Here is a 24788-nt window from a genome sequence, read left to right as displayed (position 1 = left end):
GGGCAGATCGGGTGCCCTGGCATGGGTCCAAGGAGGTTCATGTTCCTTTGATGGATTCATCGTGCCTCAGTTTCCCCACCCTAGAGGTGGTAAGGTCAGTCCCCTCCTGCCTCACATGGCACGTTTCTGACAAACCCACTCGAGATCTACGCTCAGAATGGAAAATTATCAAAAGCCGACGGTGCCAGGTGTGTGGGAGCCCCCTCCAGAACACGATGAGTTAAGAAGGATCTGTGGGTGGGTCAGAGGGAACAAGATGGCTGGGCTGAGGCCCATTTATGAAGTTTGGGTGCGTCAGGCATTACCATCTCTGTGCTAATGCGGAGGCCTCTTGGTCCTTGACCCTAGTTCCTTCTCCTCACTCACCACCAGCAGAGCCTTCTGGATCATAACACTGATGCTTTTCACCACCCAAGTTAATTAAGGCCTCTTAGCAAGAAAGCTCTTTCGATTTCCTCCAACTTCAGCTTCAGAATGCTCTAGAAATTCCCATCACTCCTTCTGGGTCTTTAACATTATATTTCATAAAAATCTCAAACTAGTTTCCATGAAGCCTCTCCAGCAAATCCACATGTGAGCCCCACAAGGGAAATCATTCTCCCAACTCCTCCCCAGGGTTCCCAAAGATCATTCTGGTTGGTTTGTTTGTTTTCCCCTTTCACATCATTCCATGCTTAAAAGCATCATCTAATGAGCAAACGCATATGGAGGCAAGGCTCTGAGAGACACCCCGCGGTGACAGTCAGCTGATTAAAAGCAAAATGACAGATCCGCAACCAATGACACAATCTGGTGGCGAATGTTATTAGCATGTGCACGCACCCCACACTATGCTCTGTGCCACACAGTGAGAAACGGAAATTAGTTGAAATGGCTGGATCATGCAATTATTGGGAAAAGAAGCTGCGGGGGAGAATAAAAAAGGGTGAATACCTGTGCAGGCCATAGCTTCCTCCATCTTTATTTCCTGACATAGGAAAATACAAGAGTAATTTACGTTAGCTTTAGAACTCATAACACCATTCACTACGTAGTTTCCCATGCACAACATCTAAATCCTAGAAAGAAACAGATTGTGTTAAACGCAGACAGGGCTGGAGTCCCACAGGACTTTTCTAGAGACGGGTTCAAAATGAGGGTTGAGGGCTATAAATAAAAAGGTCTGAGATAAAAATGCAGAGGAGTTCCTTTGAGACATGAAAGAAATGGGAAGGAAGGAGAGCCCATGTAAGAGCAGGAAGAGAAGTCCTTCCAGTCTCAGAAAAATCCTGGTTATTTTGAGACAAAACACTTGAAAAAAAAAAAAGGGGGGGGCCAATGGTCATCTCTCTGCGGAAATGTCTAGAAGGTGGAGAGGACTACTTTGGGCCAAACAGCCCTCAGGGGCTCCCCCCGGGTGTGTCATCCCTTCAAGGGACTGTCAGACTTCTCTGGGCAGTTATGTCACCACCTGTAAGAGAGCTAGGTCTTTTGGGAGAGAAATGTCTGGGTGTCATATTTCTAATGCTTCTAATAACTGCTTTAATGTCTAGGCCTTATGGGGCTTTTTACCTCCCCTCTCCTCTTCTTGGTGTATGAAAGGCTAAGATTTGAGGAAAAGCTCAGAGAAGCAAGGATATCTGGAAAGATTTGAGCTCAGTGGGGTCGCGACCCAAAGACCTCTTTTGCAAATCAGGATTGGCCTTTTCTGCTGGCCATTCATCTGAGTAAGGTGTTAAGGAAGAAGGATTGGCTGATGGCTGTGAGGTAACCCCCCTCGCAGGATTTATAATTTCCTAGGAAATTAAGGAATTTAATTTAATTAAGGAATTTCCCTTAGGAAAATTAGGAAATTCCCTTCAAAGCTTGAAAGCATCAGGACCCTACAATGGTAGAAATGACTGGTGGTGGACATTGATCCTTTGGGGATGGGCACGCCCCCCTTTCTGGTCACATGACCCAGGACTTGCTGTTGCATACAAGGGGTTCCTGCAAAGTGTCCTCCCCTGCTTGGGCACCCTGCACTTCGCCCTGTTGGGGTTGGTGGGCCCTATTGACACGCATGCTCTTGCCAGTGCCAGCTCCTTCTCCTTCCTTCTGTGGACTGCTGGAATTTATAGTTCTACCAGAATTATGAGGAAATCAGTATTCCCCATCAACTAGGAAAGGGCGGGGACAGACTGAAAAGATCTGCAGCTCTATGAAACAAAGCGATAAGTAAGTTTAACACAGCAGCCCAGAGAGGGGACATCTGGCTGATCCCGTATGGGCCCTCCAACGCTGTTAGAGCCCCAGACAGTGCATTACTCAAGTATCTCTAGTTTCAGAGGGAAAATCCTGGGAAAAGAAATCTAATTCCCCATGTTCCAGGCAGGGATTCCCCTGGGGCAGCTCCCAGCTGTGGGATAAGCAGAAACAGGGCACTGGGTGTTTCCGTCCAAATTCACCTAAAAATTTGAGGATATCCCAGTTTGCCTTGAGTCTATATTATGCCTGTTGACAGCAAGAACAGATAAATACCCCAGGCTTTCATCCCACCTGCCCCAGTGGATGCTTCGTTCAGGAGGATTCACTAGGAGAACCGATGTGTGCGAGAAACTAGAATGAAACGCTCACCCAATCTTTGGTGCGATAGCTGTTTCATTAATGCTCTCAGAGGTAAACTTAGAGAACACATTACATTCGGAATTGCCTGGCAAGCCTCCCGTGTAAGTATCCCAAACTCTCTGCGTCTATGCCTGGAGACACTTCACAGGTAGAAAACCTGACAACACAAAGAATTTCCCAGAAAATACAGGGAAAAAAAAAAAAACACAAAAAGACACAAAACCTTATTCCCCCCTTACCAACTTCCGGGCCCTTCGGTCTTGGGTTGCACTGCTTATACCCTTGACAGCTCCTGAGCTCCATGAGTTGTACGTGCAGCTGATTCAAAATACCCCGCTCCACCGTGTGCACGGTGTTGGTGAGCTGCGGACGAAGAGGCCAGGACGGGAGGGGTAAGCTCAGGTTCCGGCTGTTTACCGTCAACAGTTGCCATCCCACGAAAACATACTGACTTACCTGATAAGGATCTGTATTCATATCAAAATACTCCAAAAAGCCAGTGGCGAACTCACAGAAAAGAAAATTATGCGTCTCGTTGACAGTCCGCAAACACCAGTAGGTGTTGTTGTTAGAACTCGTGCAGGCACAGAACGATCCCACTGTTGTAAACACAGAACAGCGAAATGAAAAGAAGGAAACAACAACAATGAGAAGGGAGCAGGCTAGCCGTTCTAACATTTCCTTGTCTTTATACTGCAAGGGGCACATTTTCTGTCTTGTAACTACTATGTGGTTGGATGTTAAAAAAAAAATTATACTCTACTCCTCCCTAAACAATCTGCCGTGGGAACAGGTGGAGAATGGGGCAAACAGTGGCCATCTACGATCGTGAATACAGACTTCAGGCCATTGTGAAGTTTCCGGCATGTTCATTTGCCCCCCACCATCAGGCAGTGGTTTCTGAAGTAAGGGTGAGTGAGTGGAGAATGGGAAGGAAATGATCAGAACTTGTATTACTGGGTATTTTGATCTTTACTTAAAAAAGGAAAAAAAATAGTTACATAGTAACAGAGAAGGACGCTGTGCCCTTGCTTGTTCTCTGCGTCATGGTCACACTCACAAATGGTACGCAGAAAGGGGATTATTTTGATCACTGTAGACAACTTTTTTTTTTTTAAAGATTTATTTATTTGGGAGAGAGAGCATACATGCACGCATGCATGGGGGGAGAGGCAGAGGGAGAGAGAGAGAGAATCTCAAGCAGATTCCCAGCTCGGTGCAGACCCCAACTTGGGGCTCAGTCTCATGACCCTGAGATCACAACCTGAGCTGAAACCAAGAGTGGGGTGCTTAACAAACTGTGCCACCCAGGTGTCCCAACAATTTTTAACATGAAATGGGCGGGCTATGACTATGAACACGTTTCGTACCACGCAGAGGTTCACTGGTGGAAAGTATACAAAACAGATGTCAAATTAAAACAAAACAAAACAAACTATCTGGTCTTCTTTTATAGAAAGGCAGTTTCCAAATTTGCTGACCTTTCTTGCAATGATAATTGCATTTTAAAAGTGTGCTGTCCAGCAAGATTTTTTTTAAAACAATTGGGATAGGTACACTTAATGAGCATTCACTGTCCATTATGTACTTTGCATGTATTAACTCATTTAATCTTTTTTTTTTAAGATTTATTTATTTATTTGAGGGTGAGAGTGAGCATGGGGGGGGGGAGGGTCAGAGGGAGAAGCAGACTCCTTGAGGAGCAAGGAGACCGATAAGGGACTCGATCCCAGGACACTGGGATCATGACCTGAGTTGAAGGCAGATGCTTAACTGACTGAGCCACGCAGGTGTCCCTAGAGGGGATACGCCTACAACTACATACTGCTTAACCCTCATCCAGTATTTTTTCTTTTTTTTAAGATTTTATTTATTTGAGAAAGAGAGAGGGAGAAGCAGGCTTCCTGCTGAGCAGAGAGCCCGACCTGGGGCTCCATCCCAGGACTCTGGGATCACAACCTGAACTGAAGGCAGATGCTTAACCAATTGAGCCACTCAGGCGCCTCCCCCCTCCCCCCAACCAGCAACCAATATTAAACACACTCAAGCTGAAAAAGAGGTTTTAAACAATGAATGAGAAATGATTTTTTCCCCAATTTTATTTTAATAGACTTTTTAGGGCATAAAAAGGTTCACAACAAAACTGAGCAGAAGGCAGAGAATTTCTGGAGAGAACCCCATGCCCATGATGTTCAACCTTCCCCACCGGCCACATCCCTCACGACAGTGGCGCATCTGTGACAACTGATGAACCGACATTGACACGTCATCACCCAAGGTCCATAGCCTGCATTAGGGTTCGCTCTTGGTGTTGTGTGTTCTATGGGCTTTGACAAATGTATAACGCCGTGTACCCACTAGTCTAGTGTCACACAAAGCAGTTTCCCTGCCCTAAATGTCCCCATTGCTCCTTGCCTATTCATCTATTCATCCTCGCCCTGCAGAAACGATTTTTCAGGCTGCTGTGCCTCTGGTGCCCTGGCCCGGATCTTGGTGGAGGACGGACCTCTGCAACCTGAATGACCCTCAGAGATCCTCATGCCCCAGTTTAGGGAACGAGATTAAACATTAAATGCTATGAGTCTTAAGACTTCACTTGGCCTCAATGTGGCTGGAAATGAAAATGCAAACTTAGACACTGAAATCAAAAAGCATCAAAATGGAAAGATAAAACAGAAATCTTCAGAGATAGGACTGAAATCCCCAAGAATCATCTGGGGTTCCTGGGGTCTCCAAATCCTACTTTGAGAAATATTGACCCAGGTGGTCTCCTGGGCTCTTTTCAAGGAGAACGTCTGCAGTGTTAGCTACTTCCTGGGATGGTAAGACTTCAATCAGATGATGTGTCACAAAAATTGAGGGCACTATTTCTAGATGACCTCTGTCAATACTGTGCATAGGCCACTAAAGCACTGTAAGTGTGAATTTTAAAAGTTTACAGTCGATGGGGCACCTGGGTGACTCAGTTGGTTAAGTGTCCAGCTCTTGATTTTGGTTCAGGTCAAGATCTCAGGGTCGTGAGATTGAGTCCCGCATTGCCTCTGTGTTGGGTGTGGAGCCTGTTTAAGATTCTCTCTCTTCCTCTCCCTCTGCCTTCCTACTCCTCACCCCTGCTTTTGTGCCCTCTCTCCAAAAAAAAAAAAAAAAAAAAAGTGCACATTGCTATTAGTCATATCATCAGCAATTCCATGTAAAACCATATATTTTCTAAAGTCCCTATTCTTCTGTGGGCATAGTGTTAGGTACTAAAGAGGACTGAGATTTCGAATACAGACCCTGCATTGAAGGGCTTTTCCCTTCCTTTTATTACACTTAGAACATGACATGAAATAAAGCAGAAATAAAATGTATTCAAGGCAAGACTCTCCATCCATTTAGCTATTTGGTAACAGATAAGACTAAACCCAGCCTTACTGGGTAGGAGCTCTGCCTGGAGTGGGCCGTATGTGAAATAACACCATCAGGAGACACACCCAGGGAGAGCGTGGTATTTTCAAATAAAATATGGAAACTGATTTCCAAAGAAAATAGTAATTTTCGGCAAGATCATTCTAGTTGCCGGTACAGAACACAATATGATGGTCTCCTCTTAAATCATCCTAGATCCCCGGTTTCAGACTGCTGAAGCCCTCATCTTAGTAACTGTCGTGTGAGTCGGCGTCTCTCCACATGGCGGCAGTTAGCAGCAACTCAGATGGGGTGATGGATGTGAACTGAACTTACTGTGGTCATTGTGTGGCAATACACAGAAGTCAGGTCATTATGCCATACACCTTAAACTTGGAAGGTGCTGTGTGTCAATTAGAGCTCAATAAAACTGGGGAAAAGAATGACTTTTTTTCTTTTTCTAAAAGATCTTATTTATTTATTTGACAGAGAGGGAGAGAGAGAGATCACAAGTAGGCAGAGAAAGAAGGAAGCAGACTCCCTGCCAAGCAGAGAGCTCGATGCGGGGCTCGCTCGATTCCAGGACCCTGAGATCATGACCTGAGCTGAAGGCAGAGGCTTAACCCACTGAACCCCCCAGGAGCCCCAAGAATGACTTTTTAAAAGATTTTATGTATTTATTTAGAGAGCGTGAGTGGGGGGGGAGGGGCAGAGGGAGAGGGAGAGTCAGGAGCAGACTCCATGCTGAGCGAGAAGCTCCATGTGGGGCTCGATCTCACGACCCTGAGATCATGACCGGAGCCAAAACCAAGAGTCAACACTTAACCAATGAAGCCGCCCAGGTGCCACAAAACTGGGGAATATATTTCTAAAAACCAAAAAAACCCTCGAAACCCCAACCGTGCAACACTTACAGTTCCAGAACGGGGCCGTCTGCCAGTGGTTGTTGTCGTGGGTGAAGCAGGTGAGGCCAGGCAGGCTGCACTCCTCCCCCTTCCTCTGGCGCTTCTTCTCCTTCCTCTCCTTCTTCCTCCTGCGGTTCTCCTTGAAAAGCTGCAGTTTGCTGTCTACTTCCTGAGCAGCTTCCCTGTTCCGGTAGAAGGGATGCGTTCGGGATCAGAAAGCACTTTCCTGACTAAAAATATTATCGTCCTTATGAACCTCACACAAAGAGGCAGACACACAATAATGAATGACTTTTCTTTTTCACAGAGGACCTCGAACTCTAATAGGCAAGAGTGAAGACAAACTCGTTAAGTGACAACTCTCTTAGAATTTTACTGAGCTTGAAAGGATCAACATTTTCTTTCTTATTTACATGGCAACACTGGTGGAAAGGAATGTCAGCATGAATCCATGGACCCCGCTAACCACAGCATTTGGGCAAATGGCTTAACTCCATGGGGACTCGGGACTCATTGGCCATAAAGTCCATGGTTAGTGGGATTAGATGGCTTGGAAAGAATTTCCTTTTGCTATTATTTTGCTTTTTTTTTTTCCATAAAGTACTCAACTTTTGTTGAGGCTCAATCCAAAATCCCCTTCACGTGCAAATTTTACTGTTATTTAAAAAAAATGTGTATTTCTCCCAACTTTCAGAATTCAGCATGATTGCAGACCACTCTGTGGGACGCACCATCCTATTCAAGACGGTTCCATTTCCCAATCACTATCCAGAGAAAGCAGGGCATAGAATAAAATCCAGGTACCACCCCACAGACGGATGGAAAACACACTCAGAATTAGAGCAGAACTCCTTGTGGTTCCCGCTCAAAGGATTCCGAAAGCATCCCTGTGGTCTCTTGGCAAGGTACGGGCTTTGTTTTCAACTTCTTGGGCTCTGTGCCTTCTTGGCTAAATCTGCTTGCTTGCAAGCAGCACTACGTGGAACGTAGGGGCCCCAACTATGTTTCAGAAGTGCCCAGTGGACAGTCCTCCACTCCCAGCAAATGCGGAAAACAGAGACTCACTTACTTGAATGGGTGGAGATGACTCTTCACTTTCTCTTGCTTTTTTACACCTTTCTCTTTATTGTAGTAGCTACGGGCAAGAAGATTGAAAATTGAGTCTTCGTAGTCTCACATTCGATGAGACAGTTCCTTTTATTTTTAAAGATTTTATTTACTTATTTCCTTGAAAGAGAGAGAGAGGGAGAGCTGAGCAGGAGGGAGGGGCAGAGAGAGAGAGGCAGGCTCCCTGCTGGGTAGGGAGCCCAGCATGAAGGTTGAGCCTGAGACCTGGGATCATGACCGGAGCTGAAAACAATTGCTCAATCAACTGAGCCACCCAGGCGTCCCTTAAAAAAAGAAAAGAAAAGAAAAGAAAACAACAACAACAACAAAAGCAGAAGTGAAGTGAAAGAAAGTAGTTACTTTAACGATCTTAGCTTAATAGGGCTTTTTAAAGCTTCGGCTTAGGTTTATAACGTATTTCATTTAACCTAAGGAGTTTAGGTCATTACAGTGTATGGTAACAAATTCAATTTATTAAGCTTTCTATTGGCATAAGAGAGAAATAAGCCCAGTTCTTATCCCTGGAGCTTGTGGAAACAGAAGTTTGGAAGCAAGACCACCAGGGGTCCGCACTCACCTCTGTTTACTACAGGCACATTCCTCTGGTTTTCTCCTTTTTAGGTGTCCTCTCACTTCTCTTAAATTCTTAATTTTGTCTTGCAAGGCTTCAATCTGGAAGACACGTATTTGAACAATGACATCTGAAGATCAGGATTTCGTGTGCCGAGTGCCCCTCTTTTCACCTCGTCTTTTGTGTTCCATCATTCCGGCTATCCCCCTGAGATGGTAATTAACTTGGAAACAAACTGGGCACAGAGCATGTCTACCACGATGTTCCCGCTGGTCATGATGATCATGACCAGATGATGTTCCGGTCCTCCCGCTCATGTTCCCGCTGAGACAAACATCAGCAGGTGCCTTGCTTACGACTGGATCATTTCCTCGAGGAGATTTCGACAGGTCCTTGAGCCAATCCCCATGGTTTTCTCACTCCCTATTTTGTTTTCAGACAGGATGATCACTCTATCTCCAGGGAAAGATAAATACGTTGCTACGCTATTTTTCACGTTGATGTCATTGTAAAAAAAATAATAAATAAAATAAATGAAGTGGACACACATCGAGCCCTCCCGGCCACCAGGGAGCTGGCAAGCCGGGTTTGCCTTTGGACTACACCTTCCAATCACAGCCGTGGCTAACCTCTTTATCAATGTAGGCCTTGTGGTCCTTCCAGGCTCTGGCCGATTGATACAGTTCTCTCTCACAGTGGATTGTATCATTTGGGAGAATAAAGCACCTGCAAAAACAAACAAACCCAGAACATTAGAAATAGGTTTGTAAGCTAATCTGCATTAAAAAAAAAAAAAAACATTAATAGCAAAGGGAACAACATTGTCTTCTAAACTCTTAATTTGGAGGCAAGCAGTAGTTTGAAGCTGAGCCATAGGCAAGGATATGTGGGAATGTCTCCTGGACATCCGGGTGCAGAAAGGATGGTGTCAGAGACCCTTACTGAGATCCCCTTTTACAGCAACATTCAATATTCATGTCCGCAAGAACAGCGACCACCGGAAAACTCCAGATTTGAAAGCCTTGTCAACTATGTAGGAAACATGGAGGTTTCTACGGTTACAATGGAAGCAAGTTGTCTGACTGAAGAAATGCAGAGTTAGAAAGGGGTTATTATCTTATTCATTTTGTTACAAAGACCCTGCCTCAAGTACCCCATTCAGTTCGAAGCAAAGAAATACCCCTACGGCACAGAAATATTGGGATAGGGGGTTGATCGGTACTGAAAGAGAAACAAATCCTGGTCTGAATCTCCTAGCATGTAATTCTAACAACTACAGTTGACCTTGGAATGACACAGGCTGGAACAGCACAGGTTCCCTTAAAGGTGGTTTTTTTTTTTTTTTTTAACGAACACAGTCCAGAGCTGTAAACATATTTTCTCCTCACTCTTCTTTATGATTTTCTTAACAACACTGTTTTCTCTAACTTACACTACTATAAGAATATCGTATATGATACATATGAAATAAGTGTTAATTGACTGTTTATATCATTGTTAAGGCTTCCGGTCAACCGTAAGCCACTAGCAGTTAAGTTTCTGGGGAGTCAAAAGTTATAAGTGGATTTTCAACTGTGGAATAGGGGGAGGGTCTGTGTCCCCAATCCCTGTCTTGTTCAAGGTCAACTGCACAGGCACGGGAAGACCAGTCCCAAAGATAAAAAATCCTGCCAGAGCTCGTAATACCGGGCCTCCCCAAAGTGATAGAATGAGAAAGAAAAAACCCTGGCTACTAAATTCAGAAAGAAAAATTTTTCTCTCTCATGAGAGTAATGATTCTGGAAGGAAATGGAGAACCGAGGTGGTACATTACAGCTGTGGGGTAATCATCTCCTTCCCTGCCTCCATAACTCCTGAGGCCCTCCTTGCCCTCTGGGATCTGCCCTGGTTGGTTAGGTGTTTCTGCCTCTTACCTCCATTCCCACCACATCCCACCTCTCCAGAAGCTTCTCCTGGACTCTCAGTCCTCCTTTGGGGTATAAGTGTACAGCTCCTCTGAGCCTCTACAGTGTCAGTCTTGGTTTCCATCTGTTTTCTAGACTCCCACAAAGGTAACTGTTCAAGGGCAGAGCTCCATGCCTGCTAAGTTAAGATGTGATAGAACTGCTCTGGCTAAATTCCCAGCAGATCAGCCTTCACGTGAAACTGAACCCAAGGCACGTGTCCAAATGTACAACTGTTTGGACACCCCCTTGCTTCTTTAAACTCCAGTTGTTCTGCAGGCCAACCTCTGGACCCTGTACAGCTGAGCAATATCACTTTTTATGAAGAAGCAAAAGAGTGGGGCGCCTGGTTGGCTGAGTGGGTTAAGCCTCTGCCTTCAACTCAGGTCATGGTCTCAGGGTCCTGGGATCAAGCCCCGCATCAGGCTCTCTGCTCAGTGGGGAGCCTGCTTCCCCCCACCGCTCTCTGCCTGCCTCTCTGCCTACTTGTGATCTCTCTCTGTCAAATAAATAAAAATCTTTAATAATAATAATAATAATAAAAAGAAGCAAAACAGTGATAATGGAGAGGGGAGGATGACTAGGAACTCAGGCCCCGAGAACACCTAAAGCCTTCCTACTTGTGAGTCACTCGGACAGTGGTGGGCAGGCCCAGGGCATTGTCTCTGTCTGCCAGCATTGCGTCCCCGTCGCCGGCAGCCTGGGGACCTCCGGGCCCCCTGTGGCCTTCATCGTGGCGCTTGGCAATGTTTCTGGGTCGCAACACTTGCAATTCCTCTTCTTCCAGGTTTATGTCATATATTTCGCCTTCAAATTCCACGGACAAGGAACGTGTTTGCCGGGTATGGACAAATCTGGGCTTGTACTCTGGAAATAAGGGAATATGCATTAACATGGGTTCTTGTCTGGGCTTGGGCGCTGCATAGCAGTGGATGGACGGCATGCTCCCCTGGCCTTAGCCCTTTGTCCCTCCAGTGGAGAGGGGGGTGCATCTCAGTTCCTTTCCACTCACAACAAGCCGTGAACTTCTATACTGCGTTTTCAACGTGAACTGCTAAGGCAGTTTGTTTGCATAAATCTATATTCCCAATTATGGTATTAATCATAATACTGACTCTCATTGACTGGGCCTTTGCTATATATTATTCAGTTCATATTTATCTCTAATCCACAATCTTGGAAGACCTGTATTATTATAATAAATCCTTATATTAAAAAAAAAACTTATTAGATTGCCAGAACAGACTCATAAATTTGGTGTGATGATTCTTACGGACGGGAAAACTGAAGCTCTGAATGCTGCTTACATTTTGCAAGGTTATGAAGCCAACAGCGGTGGGAGCCAGGGTTCTAATCTACCGGATTTTAAAGGCCACAGTCTTTCCACAACGCTGGGCTGCTTTTACAAAAGGGTACATGTTCTCGACACCTTCTATTTGTACAAAAAAAAAAAAAAAAAATAGAGAAAAATTGAATTTTGCAAATGCTTTTATCAGGCAGCTGACTTTTAATACCTGGCAGATGGAGGGCAATGCGAGGGGTAGGCCAGCATGGTCTCTGGTCTGCACATGTGGTCAAGGCTCGTAGTGTGCTGGACACGGGCTTTAATGCATAAATCTCGGCCCCTCCTTACCAGATGCACTTTGGCTCCGAGGGGACATACTCACAGGGCCCTCTTTCTCCAGCCTGCTGCTAAAATAGGAAGAAGAGAGCACCCAGGCCATGGACTCAGAATGGCACTGGCCACAGGATCCCGCCATGATGGCAGTTTCCGGAGGAGGAAACGCCTCTGTGACAGTCAGCAGGGCACTGAGTGTGCTCACGAACAACTCCTGCCCTTCAATAGGTGAGATTCTACATGGTTTGAAAGAACGGCCCCAGGCATCTCCACTTGTGTTCAGTGTCGGACAAAATCAGTGTTTGCGGTCACTGCTGTGGAGGCTGCCCCTTCCGGCTTTCCATTTGATATCTTTGCGTAAATTATTAAACCTGGCATTTTCTCTTAAGGAGGCAAAAAGATCTCTTAAATCATTCTTAGCCTTTGGGTTAGGGATTCGTTTAAGAATGTGTTGAAAGTTAGGGACATCCAGAAAAATGTGCACATATATACAGAATAGACTTATCATTTTGGATAAAATGTTAGAAGGCTCACGACCCCCTGAAATCCATCTGTGGAGTCCAGGATAAAAAAGCCAGCGCTAAGAGCCTCTATTGTTCTAGTGATTGATTTGATTTCCTGATTTACAATGTGGGGGACACCTGGCTGTCTGAGTCGGTAGAGCACACGACTCTTGATCTTGGGGTCGTGAGTTCAAACCCCACGTTGTGTGTACAGCCTACTTAAAATAACAACACAGAAAATGTATTTTACTCATTTCCAAACCAGTATAGAAAAAAATTGCCACAGAAATGAGTCACTTTTCCTAATCTGCCACTAGGTGGCACTAGACTCTCATTCTTTTACGGAAGGTGCCAGACTCTGTTTTCACATCTGTATAATCACAGGAATTTCATAGTTGCCTGATAGAATTTTTATAAAGAAAATGCTAGGCAGTGCTTTTCATGCTGAATTTGACTAGTTTGACCCTGCCAGCCAACCAGAACAACAACAACAAAACACTGTCCTACAAGAGATGTACCTTTAAAAAAAGTATTTATATTTTTCTTATTAAATCTATAAGCAATGAAACCTCGAATTTTTATTTTCCTCCTTTTTTTTTTTTTTAAAGAGCAGCTCAAGGCAGACAAATCAGGACATTAGTATTCATGTAAACTAAAACTGACCTAAACTATACCCTCTGCTCCTCCCCACACCTGTTACCCCTTTTTAGCTCTTTTAAGTGTGTGATTAGTTTGTGTCTAGTACTTTTACTGAATATATTTTCATTCTATGCTTAAGTTAAAATGTCCACAAACCCCAGATTTCAACTTAGCTTCGCTCTTCTAAACAGAACAATTCTTTGTTTTTGGCGCTAAACCTCTGCATGGATAAGATCTCAAACGTAGACGGAGCAAGCCTTTCTCGTCTCCCTGTTGTCCATCGGCAGAGCACGCTGCCTTCCCCTGAGAGGGCCCCCACGCGAAGCTTACTGGGGGTCCCCTGGTTTCTCAGGAACTGCCTTTGACTCTTCCTCTGGCTCCTGCCCCCACGATAGCCGGACTCTCCGCAGCTGCATTCTTTGTCCTTGTCCGGGAAGCCGCGAGCGTAGAGGTTCCGCGTGCTGTGCTGGACCGTGAGCAGGTCCCCGGATCCTTTACACTTGTGAATTCGAAGCTTGCCAGATGTGTCCTCAATGCACTGCCACTTCTGCAAAAGCCAATGTGAAAGCGGGTTACCCATCCCACTCCAGGTGTTTCTGATTAAGGACGGCTGCCTTAGGTTTGGGGCAGCATGAGAAACCCCCTTAAGGAGAGCCAAGCAAGAAAGGCAAGCTTTTAACTGAGCCTGCCGTTCAGTCCATACCTCCCAACCCCGGTGCTCTTAGCTCTTTCTCTCACTCTAGGCAACTGCGGATGACAAGGAAATCACTGGAAATCAGAACCACCTCTGCGACACTAGAGCCAAAAATTGATATATAAATCCCCGGTATCCAGACTAAACAGAGTCTTGAATGAAACATGTAAAAGCCCTTAATTCGCCAAGCCACAGAACCCAGCTGTCAGGGCTGTTTTCGCCAGACCCCTCTTTGCTCTGCAGAAACACACTTGGCTGCTTTGTTCTCAGCCCCCGAGTTTCTGCCTCGAACCATGGAAGACAGAGAGGAGTTTAATCAGAGTCTACGCGGAGCAAGCGGACCAGCTTTCACATGGCATGAGTCAGCATGTCAGGTCTTCTCTGGGCCTCTTCTTAGCCTTCTCCAGACCCTGCACGCCCCGCAGAGCGAGCTGCTCGGGAGGACACATCATTCACCTTCCCAAGAGACGGGCATGGGGGAGCTGGCCCAGGGTTTTCTCCTTTGAGCCTTCTACCAACAGGACCCAGCATGGGCTTCAGTGTCCCATTCACCTCCGGCCCATGCTTCTTGAATAGCAATCTGGCGGAAAGAAGAGCATTCACCTTGGGGGCATTTCATGGGCTCCTCCATATCTTACTTAAAGACTGAATAACCTTCCCCTTTCTTTTTCTTTTCCCCCCACTCGCTCCCTCAAATGGTAGTTTGGGAAGAACACTGACCCTGAATTGAAGCTGACCACGCTAGCACGTAGTGTGCTACGTAGTGTGCACGTAGTGTGCAGAGAACTTCTGTCTCTGGTTTTTGTTCCAGAGAAGAGTATCACCTGTATACAATTACTGATACCTTTCCTTAAATGGACACATTTTTAATCAGTGGCCAAAGCAATAGTACCTGTCAAATTATGCATTTGTTGCATGAGTTACATATTTTCAATAAATAAAAAAATCATCCAGTAAAAGATGGTTTTCCCTGCATCACCGTAAAATGATCTCAGCTGATCCCTTCCCCCATCCCGGCCTTGTACCTGTACCATACTTTGGATTATATTTTAATGTCCAAGTGACCTAATGCAAGGTAAAGTTTAGTCAAAGGTCCCAGAGGTTCTGGTGAGCAAATGACCTTTGTGTACAAAATGGGGTTCAATCACTCACAGTGGAGCAAGGTGCAGTTTTGGTTTACTTTCTCTTACTGGAGCCATGTGCCCTCTGTAAGTGTTGAATTATCAGAGCCGCCTTGCGTCTCTACCACAGAGTTCCCAAATCCCTGGTTTATAGGGCTTGCGCTGTGATCTTGCTTTACCCCCACACCCTCTTGGTGCTACTGCTTTTGGTCATTTCCAGTGAAATCAGATGATGATCTTCTTTGTGGCTTGACCAGCATAAACTCAATGTCTGTCCCCTCCATCCAGAGAAGCAGGCTCTAGAGACAAGGTGACTAACTCTATTCACAAAGCCATGAAAAGGCAACACAGACAAGAATAGTCGAGGATCCACTAAGTTAGAGATGATTTAACTGGAAAAAAAAAAAAAGAGCAAAGTCAAGTTGATTAGGCACTGGGGAGTTATGCCAGCTCAGTGGTTCTCACACACGACTGGGCACTGGAGTTTCCAAAGCTCTCCTCGTGAATCCAATGTGCAGTTGGGGTTAAGAACAACTAACTTTGATTTGCATCTGGTCCCTGGAACTTTCTGCAGCTGGGACCAATGGCATGGGCAAAAGAGGTATTTGTGGGTCTAAGCCGCTCAGAAGGATGAGTCTTTGAGAGGGGCGTATGCATGTTGCGGTGTGGGTATGCAAAGGAAGTTGTGTCTAGAAAGGTACTGATGTAATTGGATCAGAAGACGACTCTAGCTGCAACAGAGAAACACTACCGGCTTGTCTCTACAGGCAGGACTATGTGCTTTCTGTAAGAGTAACCAGTTTTCCTTACTTTCTCTCCACAGTTAGCTGACAAGTGAGGGAACTTAGTGTTTATAAAGGTTGAGCACAAAGCTGTGTGTGGCCTGCGGCAGGGTTCTGTCATTCAACGTGGAGACCAGTGGTTTTCAAGTCTGGGTTTGTAGCCCTTCTAGACACATCCCATGAGCTGGGAAGAGGTGCCATGAAATTCTCAAAAATAGTTCTCAGGAAAAAAAAATAGTTCTCAGAAACTGATACACAGCTCCATGGAGTGGTGTTATAGAATGTGTATCATTCTATATGCCCTATAGAATAGAATAGAATTTCTGCTGACAGGAAGTGTCAGCAGAATAATCTGTAAGCTTTCAAAGCTCCAGAAAAGTTGGGAATCGGTGGTGCTTCAGTGTCATTCTAGATCTGTATTTGTCTTAAATCCAGATGGTTGAGGACTTGTCCATCAATCTGGGTGATCTCTAACTCAAGCATCCCAAAGCTAAGAGTTTGCTACTTGATGCATATGCTAGCGGAAGCAGTGGCCAGGGGATCCACAATTCAGCCTCGTAACTGCTTAAGAAGTGCTCTATTTTCTACCAGACAGAAAAACACGGTTAAGTTTATTCTTGAAAAATAATGTGTCTTCTGTGGCTTGAATTTTTTTCAATATCAGTATAAATGTTGAATTTTAAAACACGCAACTACAGTGAAAACCCTCCTACTTTTATAGTCATGATGCATTAAAAAATTCTACTTTTTTGGTGTGGCCTGAAGAGCTGAGGGTACAAGTAGATTCTTCTAGAACAGAAAGTCTAGGCAGAATTTTTAACGATTTGGTCTATCTGGAATCCAACCTGCATTTCCCCATTAGCCAAATTCCTGGCTAATGTCCTACAGGGCAGAGGTGAAGGGAAGGGGTGTTTCTTATCTGAAGAGATGAATTTAACCAAACCTGAGATCTGGCACCATCCCGGGTACGGATCACATATCTCACAAATCAAATATGCATGTATATATGGATGTGTACATACACACGCATATACCCACTTATACTATAGGTATATGTATATGGATGCATACATACGCACATGCATATACCCACATATACTATATGCACACATATATTAATGTATACATACATACATGCATATACCTGCATATACTATAGGCATACATATATGGATGCATACGTACACAAACATATACCCACATGTACACACACATATACCCACATGTATACATCTATACGCATTCTTGTATTAAACAAGAGCTACAGAGAAAAATGCCAATGATTTTCTCTACCGTGGGCCCTTTGAACAAGCCATAGGCCCTATTAATAGAGTCATTAGCGAGCAGCTTTAAAAATCTTAGTGCGAAGGAAGAGAGCTCTCAGGGAATTGCTCTGAAACTCATGCCATGGCAAGGACTTGGCATTGCCTAAGAGCTGCAGCAACCCGATGGGAGCGGGGACTCAGAGGAGGCGACCTCCCAGGGGACGCGGCTCAGCCTCCGGGACGTGCTTTGTTGAACACGCGCCTGCGCTGAGGTACAGATAGCATACTTGCCCCCTCTTATCTACTCTCTGGCAGTTTATCGGTGAATCAGTGATCTGCCAGATCCCACTGTCCATCTTCCCTGAACCACTCTCCCCTTCCGTAAATTCCTCTGCCACTTCGTGGGACATCCTCTCGGTTTTTCTCCTGCATCTCTGACTCTACCAATCACTTTATGGACATTCATTCCACAGTGATTTCTGCACGCATTCGGCGAGCGAAGGGCTCAATTACACTACTGAAATAATTTTGTAAGTTTATATTAGGATTTCATTTGAGCCTTTCCAACCACACTGGAATTTCAAATTAAAGGCAAGGACCGTGTCTCACACTCCTGAATTGTTCCTGACGTTAGCTCAGCGTCTAACCACTCTGTTTAGTAATCATGTCCTGGTGGCCTTGATTGACTGTATACACTTATGTGTAAATAACACGTGATGAAGAAGAGATGGCCCTTTTGATACAAGGATTAAAGTATGTAACTTGTTTGGTGGAATCAAACCCAATGGAAATGAGACAAATGTCCTTTAAACAATTCCCTTCAACATCATTATCATCACCTGTGGAACTCTTGATGTCAGATACTGGTCTAGAGCACTTTATGTAAGTTTATCCATGTAATCACCACTATAACCTACAGTGCTACCATAACTCATTTAACGGAGTAGGATTTTGTAGTGGTGAATATCACCCATATTCCTCCTGGGGCTTGAGAATGGCATTTTACATCCATATCGATGTGGCTCCGTGGCAGAAGTCTGGACTTTCAAACCTAGAAAAGTCTGGATTCGACTATCAGCTTTCTCACACCACTATGTGTCCTTGAGCAAGTCAGCTATACCATCGAGCTTAGTGAGTATTAGCACTCATTCAGGAGCTGGGAGAACTCCGTACTCGGTAGGCACCCAACAACGGCAGTTATTGTTATTATTGTTGTTATTTCACAGACTATCTCCCTCTGCACACAAAAGTTGAGTTTATTACTTAACCTGGTCTTATGCAAACTTAATGAGAGGTACCATTTTTAATTGAGGCAAGTATTGGGTTAGGGATATGAAGGTAAGTATTGGGTTAGGGATATGAAGGTAAGTATTGGGTTAGGGATATGAAGACCTCCATTTTCATTTTGTTTTCCTGCTAACTCTACGGCCTTGAGCAAAAACTACAGAAACTCTTTGTTCTTCCAGATTCCACATCTAGTAAAATAACACTTGCTTCTCCTGGCCTCAAGGATATGCCATGAGAATAAGTCGTTGAATATTTTTGGAGTTCTGAGAAAACGATGCACTATATAAATCCAGAGCAATACTATTATAATTGACCTTTAACAACAGTTATCCAATCCTTGCGCAAGTTCATGTTTCATGCTTGCAAATTGTATATAATACAATAATTACTATTTAGTGGGGAGACTGTGGGTTTGAATCACACAGATCTTGGTTTGAACTCAGACTTGTCACACCTCCAGCTCTGTGACTTTGGGCAAGTGACTTTCCCATCTGAGCTTTAGTCTCCTTATATTTAAAATGAGCATAAGATCTCTTCTACAGAATAATTTTCAGGTATAAAATGTTCTGTGTAAAGTGCCTAGCATAATATTAGTGGAAGATAGAGTTCTGGTTACTTCCCTTTCCTGAAGTACCTACCAGATAATCATTATAGTTTCTACACTTTTAATTGCAGATATTTTTCCGATTGATTAAGAATGTTCTATATTCTTATTTATGCCTACTTATTCATGAACAAGAAATCAAAGAATTTGGCTACAGCTTTTTCAAAAGTACACTGCAATGAAAGCTTAATTTTACACACACATACACACAAACACACGTGGATTAGTTGTCATCATTATATGTCTTATTATGTGGATTTGGTCATAATGCAGGTCAAATCATGTTCTCCAAAATATAACAACCATACAGTAATTTTGGGATAGCCTGGTTAACCTTCAGGCTGGTACCAATCACGTAAAACACAGTTACCTGTCTGTGGACATGCATTTAGAATTTCATCTCAACACTGGGACTATAAAAGTACCATATAAACATCCTCTTCATACTGCTACTTAGCCGAAGCCACTGTCAGATTTTCTCACCGGTCTAAGTAGAGTTACTTGTGCTAAGATTTATTTCCTGTCTTCTTTGAAACAGGGTGAGATGGGAGAGGGGAGAAGAAGTGGAAAGGAAAGAGAAACAGAAGAAAATATTTCTTCCTTCAGATTTTCATCTGGGTAATCCTTTGTAAAAGTCAATAATGAAAGGTCGAAAGGAGTATTGTTCTTACAGTCTGGGGAAAGCACCCCTGGTACACTGACCTTGGCCAACAAGTGATAGCCCGTATTTGTCGAGTGCTTATTATGTACCAGGTACTGGTTTAGATGTTTAATAGACTTACCTCTTACAACGTTTACTTCGACCCTCTGAGGCAGGTACTTATTATTATGCCCATTTTCAAGATGAAGAAACTGAAGCAGAGTTAGATTGAGTAACTTGCCCCTGGTCACGTAGCAAGAAAGCAGTGGACCCAGGATGCAATCCCAGTTGATTAGGACCCCAATAAAAAAGAGTGGTAGAATGTGAGGCTTCCCAACAGCCTTGGTGGAGGGAATAGCATTTGGGAAGCAGAGGCAACAGCTTACACGCTGGCCGCCGCTAACAGGAATGCTCTGTTTACGAGCAGGGAGAAGAGGATCCTGCCCAGAGCGGGCTGTGCTCTGGAGTAGTGGGAAACAAGAGCGTCAATTAAATTGGGTGTGGCCGCATTAGGTAGTTTATAAGTAAAATGGCCTTATGTTTGTCTTTTTTCTGACTCCTTTGGGGCATCATTAAGTATGGTTTGACATTTAAGCCTGTGGTTTGTGTTTTAAAAAATGCACAGAAGTCAAAACATCAAGAGGCACAACTATTCAGAAATGTCCTTCAGTGCAGGTTGCAGAGGGGAGGAGGTAAGGTTTTGCGGCCGGAGGGCGGTGCTGAGCTCCATGCAGACAAGTGTTCAGCCAGAGGGTGGCACTGGGCCTCGGTCCTTGGGGCCGTCCCTCTGGAATAAGGAGGGCCGTGGGCAAGGGTCTGCGAGCCATGCTGAAATTTTAGCCAGGGCTCAGTGAGTTTCTGGAAACAGGCTGTCAGTTCCTGGCAAACTTGCCAGATCTTACTGGTAACTGCCTTTTATTCCTCCTCTGCAGCTGGTCACAAAAGGTTGAGGATCTGTGGTCAGAGGGATAATTTTGGGATGAGAACATAAATCCTGGAGCTAAACCAGGACATTCGACAAGCCACATTCTAATTTCCCAAGTAGTACCCGCTTGCTTGATCTGGGGTTCTTCCATAATGGTCAACAAATCTTTGATTTCATATTGACACAATAGTAGAAAGGCAAATGAAATTGCCAGGTTGCTGGAATTTAACAACTTGCAAAGGACATGAAATTTTCTTTATCAAAGAGAAAAACAATCTTTTTTCAAACAACAGAGAATAGATGAAATGTACTCCAAAACTGAAGGCCTCGGGAATTTCTCTTTTATGTAACTCCTATTTAAGGAGTTAATCCCTATACCTAGAAGGGGAAAAATAGAGTAACGTTTTCCCGGCATGAATGATTCTCAGTCCTGGTGGCTCAAAGAAATCATCCAGGAGCTGGAAAACAATCATGGGGTGTCTGGGTCTCATCCACAGAGATTCTGTGTTCCTTTGTCTGGAGTGAAGCTTGAGCATCAGCATTTGTAAAGCTGCTTCTGTGATTCTAATGTGCAGGGCTTGGGATCCCCTTCCCTAGATGCTCTAAGTGGGTCCTAAGCTCGGGGCTTCCACCAGGCAAATGCCATCTATAATTTCAAAGAGAAGAATTACTCTGTTACATTTTTGAAGAGGCAGCATGTTCTGGGGAAGAAAGGATTAAGCTGGGAGTGAAGAGTTGCAGGTTCTGACTTTGAATTTGTGGCTTAAGTTTTCTCGACCTAGGTGTCCTTATTAGAAAAAGGATACCTTTCAAGTAGGAGATTTCTAAGACTCCTTCCAATTTTAATATTCTGACTCTAGACCTCTGGTTCTTTACTATGTTAACAAATACAGATACCTTGACCTCACCTCTGACTCTGATTGGTTTGGGGGAGGCTATACATTGATATTTCATTTCTTTCTTTCTTTCTTTCTTTCTAGAGGGGCGCAGGGAGAGGGGGAGAATCTTAAGCAGCAGCCCCCACCCCCCACCCCACGCCGCTGCCCAGTGCGGAGCCCAAGGCGGGGCTCAATCTCACAACCCTGAGATCATGACCTGAGCCAAAACCAAGAGTTGGACGCTTAACTGACTGAGCCATCCAGGCGCCCTTACATCGATATTTTTCAAAGCTGCCCAGGTGATTCTAGGGTGCGGCCAGAATTGAGCATCATTGATGTGTGTTCTTTGTTGAGCTAAAGTCTTTTCAGATAGAAGCTGAGATCTGCATGTGTGTGTGTATAGTGTGTCATACATAAATCTGTACATAATGTGCTTGGGGGTGTAATGCCAGCTCAGAGAGTGGCGGGAATTCATACTCAGCCTCATATTAATTCAGGAACACAGAAGTAATGCAAACACATATGTCCATGCCGTCTTAATGAGTCCCTGCTGCTTGCTCTGTTCACGAAGTGGAAGAAGTATTGCCAAATGTCTGGGATTCCAGCCCATTTTAATTCCCTTTTGGCTTCACAGGAATGAAAAAGCAGGTAAGATGGTCTGGAACAGAAATAACGCCCAACATTCCCACGTAGCCTTGTAACTCATCTAGCACTTTACATATATGATATCACAGAATCTTTATGAGACTGAGATTAATTTTCTTAACTTTAGGGATAGAAAACCCAAGACTCTTAATCCAGTCCCCAGATACACAGGTAAGAAGTAGCGGATGCCAATATTCTAACCCAAACTTTGTGATGTCCTATTTCTCTTTCCTTCATTTACCTCCATTGTGCATCCACACTGACCTTGCCAAACAGTCCTTAGGGGATCAGGCAGGGGGGTATGGTTGCATGGGTGAAATACATCATTTCTTTGGGGGTTGAAGTGAAGACAATGGGGTTGGTATTGTGGGCTTTTCCTCTCTATCCTGTACAGAGTCAAACCAAAGAGAAGATTGTGTTGTCTTTGAATGGAGCTGGTTAACCTTGGTCAGAGGAAGAGACGCAGACCACGGGCCAGGTGTGCAATCAGCGTCAAGAGAAGAGATTAGATTAGAGTTCATTCTAGCCTTAACTGATGCCTTGATCCAGAGCAAAACAATCTCATTCTTCTGGACTTTTCCTTTTTAAAAGTCACTGATACTGTAACTAAAAAGATAATCTTCAAAGTAACCAGATAGAAAAAGCACGTTTCCCAAAACATAAAGATTCTGTAGAATACAACCGAGCTATCAGGTTTGACCCACAGTTTCTGTAACTGACTTGAAGAGGCTCAAAAATTTCCAGAAGCTCTCAGATTTTTAAGTTCTAATTTGAGCATCGCCTATAGAAAGAAAGAAATCGCCATCCGGGGTAGAGTGTAATTCTCTGTTCTAATAATTCAGGCACTTCTAAAAGAAATTGTTGCGAACATTTACGTATATCCATGTGATATAATCTAAATTCAGACTGATTCACATCGAAATAAAGCAGCAGAGGAGAATCTCAGGGAACCAGTCATTAAAGCATTTCATGGGGTGCAAAACAAGTTTAGAAAACTGTGAAAAAATGAAATGACATTCTTAACACAGTTAGCATTTCATAAGAGGGAAGAGTTTGTGCCAACATGCCATAATCTAGTTGAGACTACATTTGCCCTTTAGGACATGTATTAAAATTCCAGGGCAAGCCATATGGAGAGAGGTTTGCAAAATTGTATACTGAAAGGTAGGCAGTGTACCTTATCCTCAAAAGGGTGTAATGCTTGCCACTCGGAAGGCTAAAATAGTAACGGAATCACCAATTCGCGTGATATATATTTAACACCAAACATTTCCAACTCCCGAATAAAAGCAAATTAGTCTATTGAGGCTGGCTCATAAAAATCATTTTAGAGCTACAAAACAATTCTGAGGTTTTAGTCATAATAACACTTAGAGCTTCCTTGAGAAGGATCTGAAGACATCATATTAAAATATAATGAATAAGTCTAAGCTTCTCCACTAGACACTTGAAAATTAAGACTTACTAGAATGCCACGAAGGCCTGGTTTTATCCCTTCCTTCATCAACCTCTCTCCCCACCTTTTTCTATTTCAAAGGAATCCCTTCCTTCATCAACCTCTCTCCCCACCTTTTTCTATTTCAAAGGAATCCCCGAGGACAAAAAGTCATGAGGAAATGCAGAAAGTATGAGGCTCAAGTTGTTTATTGTGAATGTCTATTCAATAAGCTAGATACCATATCACCAGTACAACTGTGATGCCCTACATTTATGAGGTCATTTTAATAATGACTGTGTATCCATTTCGTGGACCTGGTATCCTGAACTGGTATTGGCTAATTGTGTGGCTATCTAGAGGTCAGATAAATTGAAGAGAAGAAAAGACTCAGAACAGATGTGAACTTCTCTTTGCCTCGTTAATGTAACTGACCTTGGAAGGCGGCAAGTGGCCCGAGTTTTTGAATCCTACAACTCATTTCGATTCCAGCTCTGCACTCACCAGCTGCCCATTTATAAATGGGAACAACAATGCCTACCTCATTGGACGGATATGAGGATTAAACTGAGCTAATACATACTAAACTCCATGTATAGTGCTTTATGTAAGACAAATGCGTAATAACTATTATTTTTCACTTTCCTTCAATTTTGTCTCAATGACTTAGGTAATTCCTCTCTCATCATGATACAGTACTTCTTTTAGCTAGTGTAGATGTCAATCAAGAGTGTTTTAAATAGCATTCATATGTTCTCACTTTCCTTAGAAATAGGCCTGTGTTAATTCATCATATGGTATTTCTTTAGTTCTTATTGATAATAGTTGGTGTTCTGGGTAGTCCTTAATTCTATAGTAATTTTTTTTTTTTAAAGATTTGTTTATTTATTTGATAGAGGGGTGGGTAGGGGCAGGAGGATGAGAGAGAAACTCAAGCAGACTCCCTACTGAGTGTGAAGTCTGACACGATCTCACAACCCCAAGACCATGACCTCCCCCAGAATCAAGAGTTGGACACTCAACCCACTGAGATACCCAGGCACCCCAATTGTCGTAATATTTCCATTAATAAAAATAATTCATTCTAATGAAATAGTTGATGTCAGAAATTTTGTGAGTAGAAGTAGAAACAATAAGCAAACACAATATGGCTTCTCTTTTCACTTCCCAGTCTTGGTCATGATTCTCTCCTCCTCTGCGGGCTGGATAACATCTGACTTTACTACAGGATGAGAAGACCTGATCATGTCTCT

At 43.8% G+C, this 24788-nt stretch overlaps 1 protein-coding gene across 5 annotated transcripts in view; it reads right to left on the bottom strand.

Annotated features, from left to right (window-relative positions):
* Window positions 1-24788, bottom strand: part of SULF1 (sulfatase 1) — a 173801-nt gene that overhangs the window by 14719 nt on the left and 134294 nt on the right. For all 5 annotated transcript variants that reach the window (XM_032315780.1, XM_032315782.1, XM_032315779.1 and 2 more), the window contains 9 exons: window positions 13590-13806; window positions 11120-11366; window positions 9186-9282; window positions 8563-8657; window positions 7948-8013; window positions 6888-7060; window positions 3043-3185; window positions 2826-2949; window positions 934-967 (listed from right to left, as the gene is read on the bottom strand). In XM_032315780.1, coding sequence (XP_032171671.1) covers window positions 934-967; window positions 2826-2949; window positions 3043-3185; window positions 6888-7060; window positions 7948-8013; window positions 8563-8657; window positions 9186-9282; window positions 11120-11366; window positions 13590-13806 — 1196 coding nt within the window. The remainder of the gene's footprint in view (window positions 1-933; window positions 968-2825; window positions 2950-3042; window positions 3186-6887; window positions 7061-7947; window positions 8014-8562; window positions 8658-9185; window positions 9283-11119; window positions 11367-13589; window positions 13807-24788) is intronic.

The sequence above is a fragment of the Mustela erminea genome, chromosome 16 (assembly GCF_009829155.1).
Source record: "Mustela erminea isolate mMusErm1 chromosome 16, mMusErm1.Pri, whole genome shotgun sequence".
Classification (NCBI taxonomy): domain Eukaryota; kingdom Metazoa; phylum Chordata; class Mammalia; order Carnivora; family Mustelidae; genus Mustela; species Mustela erminea.
Note: the sequence above shows the minus strand (reverse complement) of the source record. Positions and strands in the feature narration are given on the sequence as shown.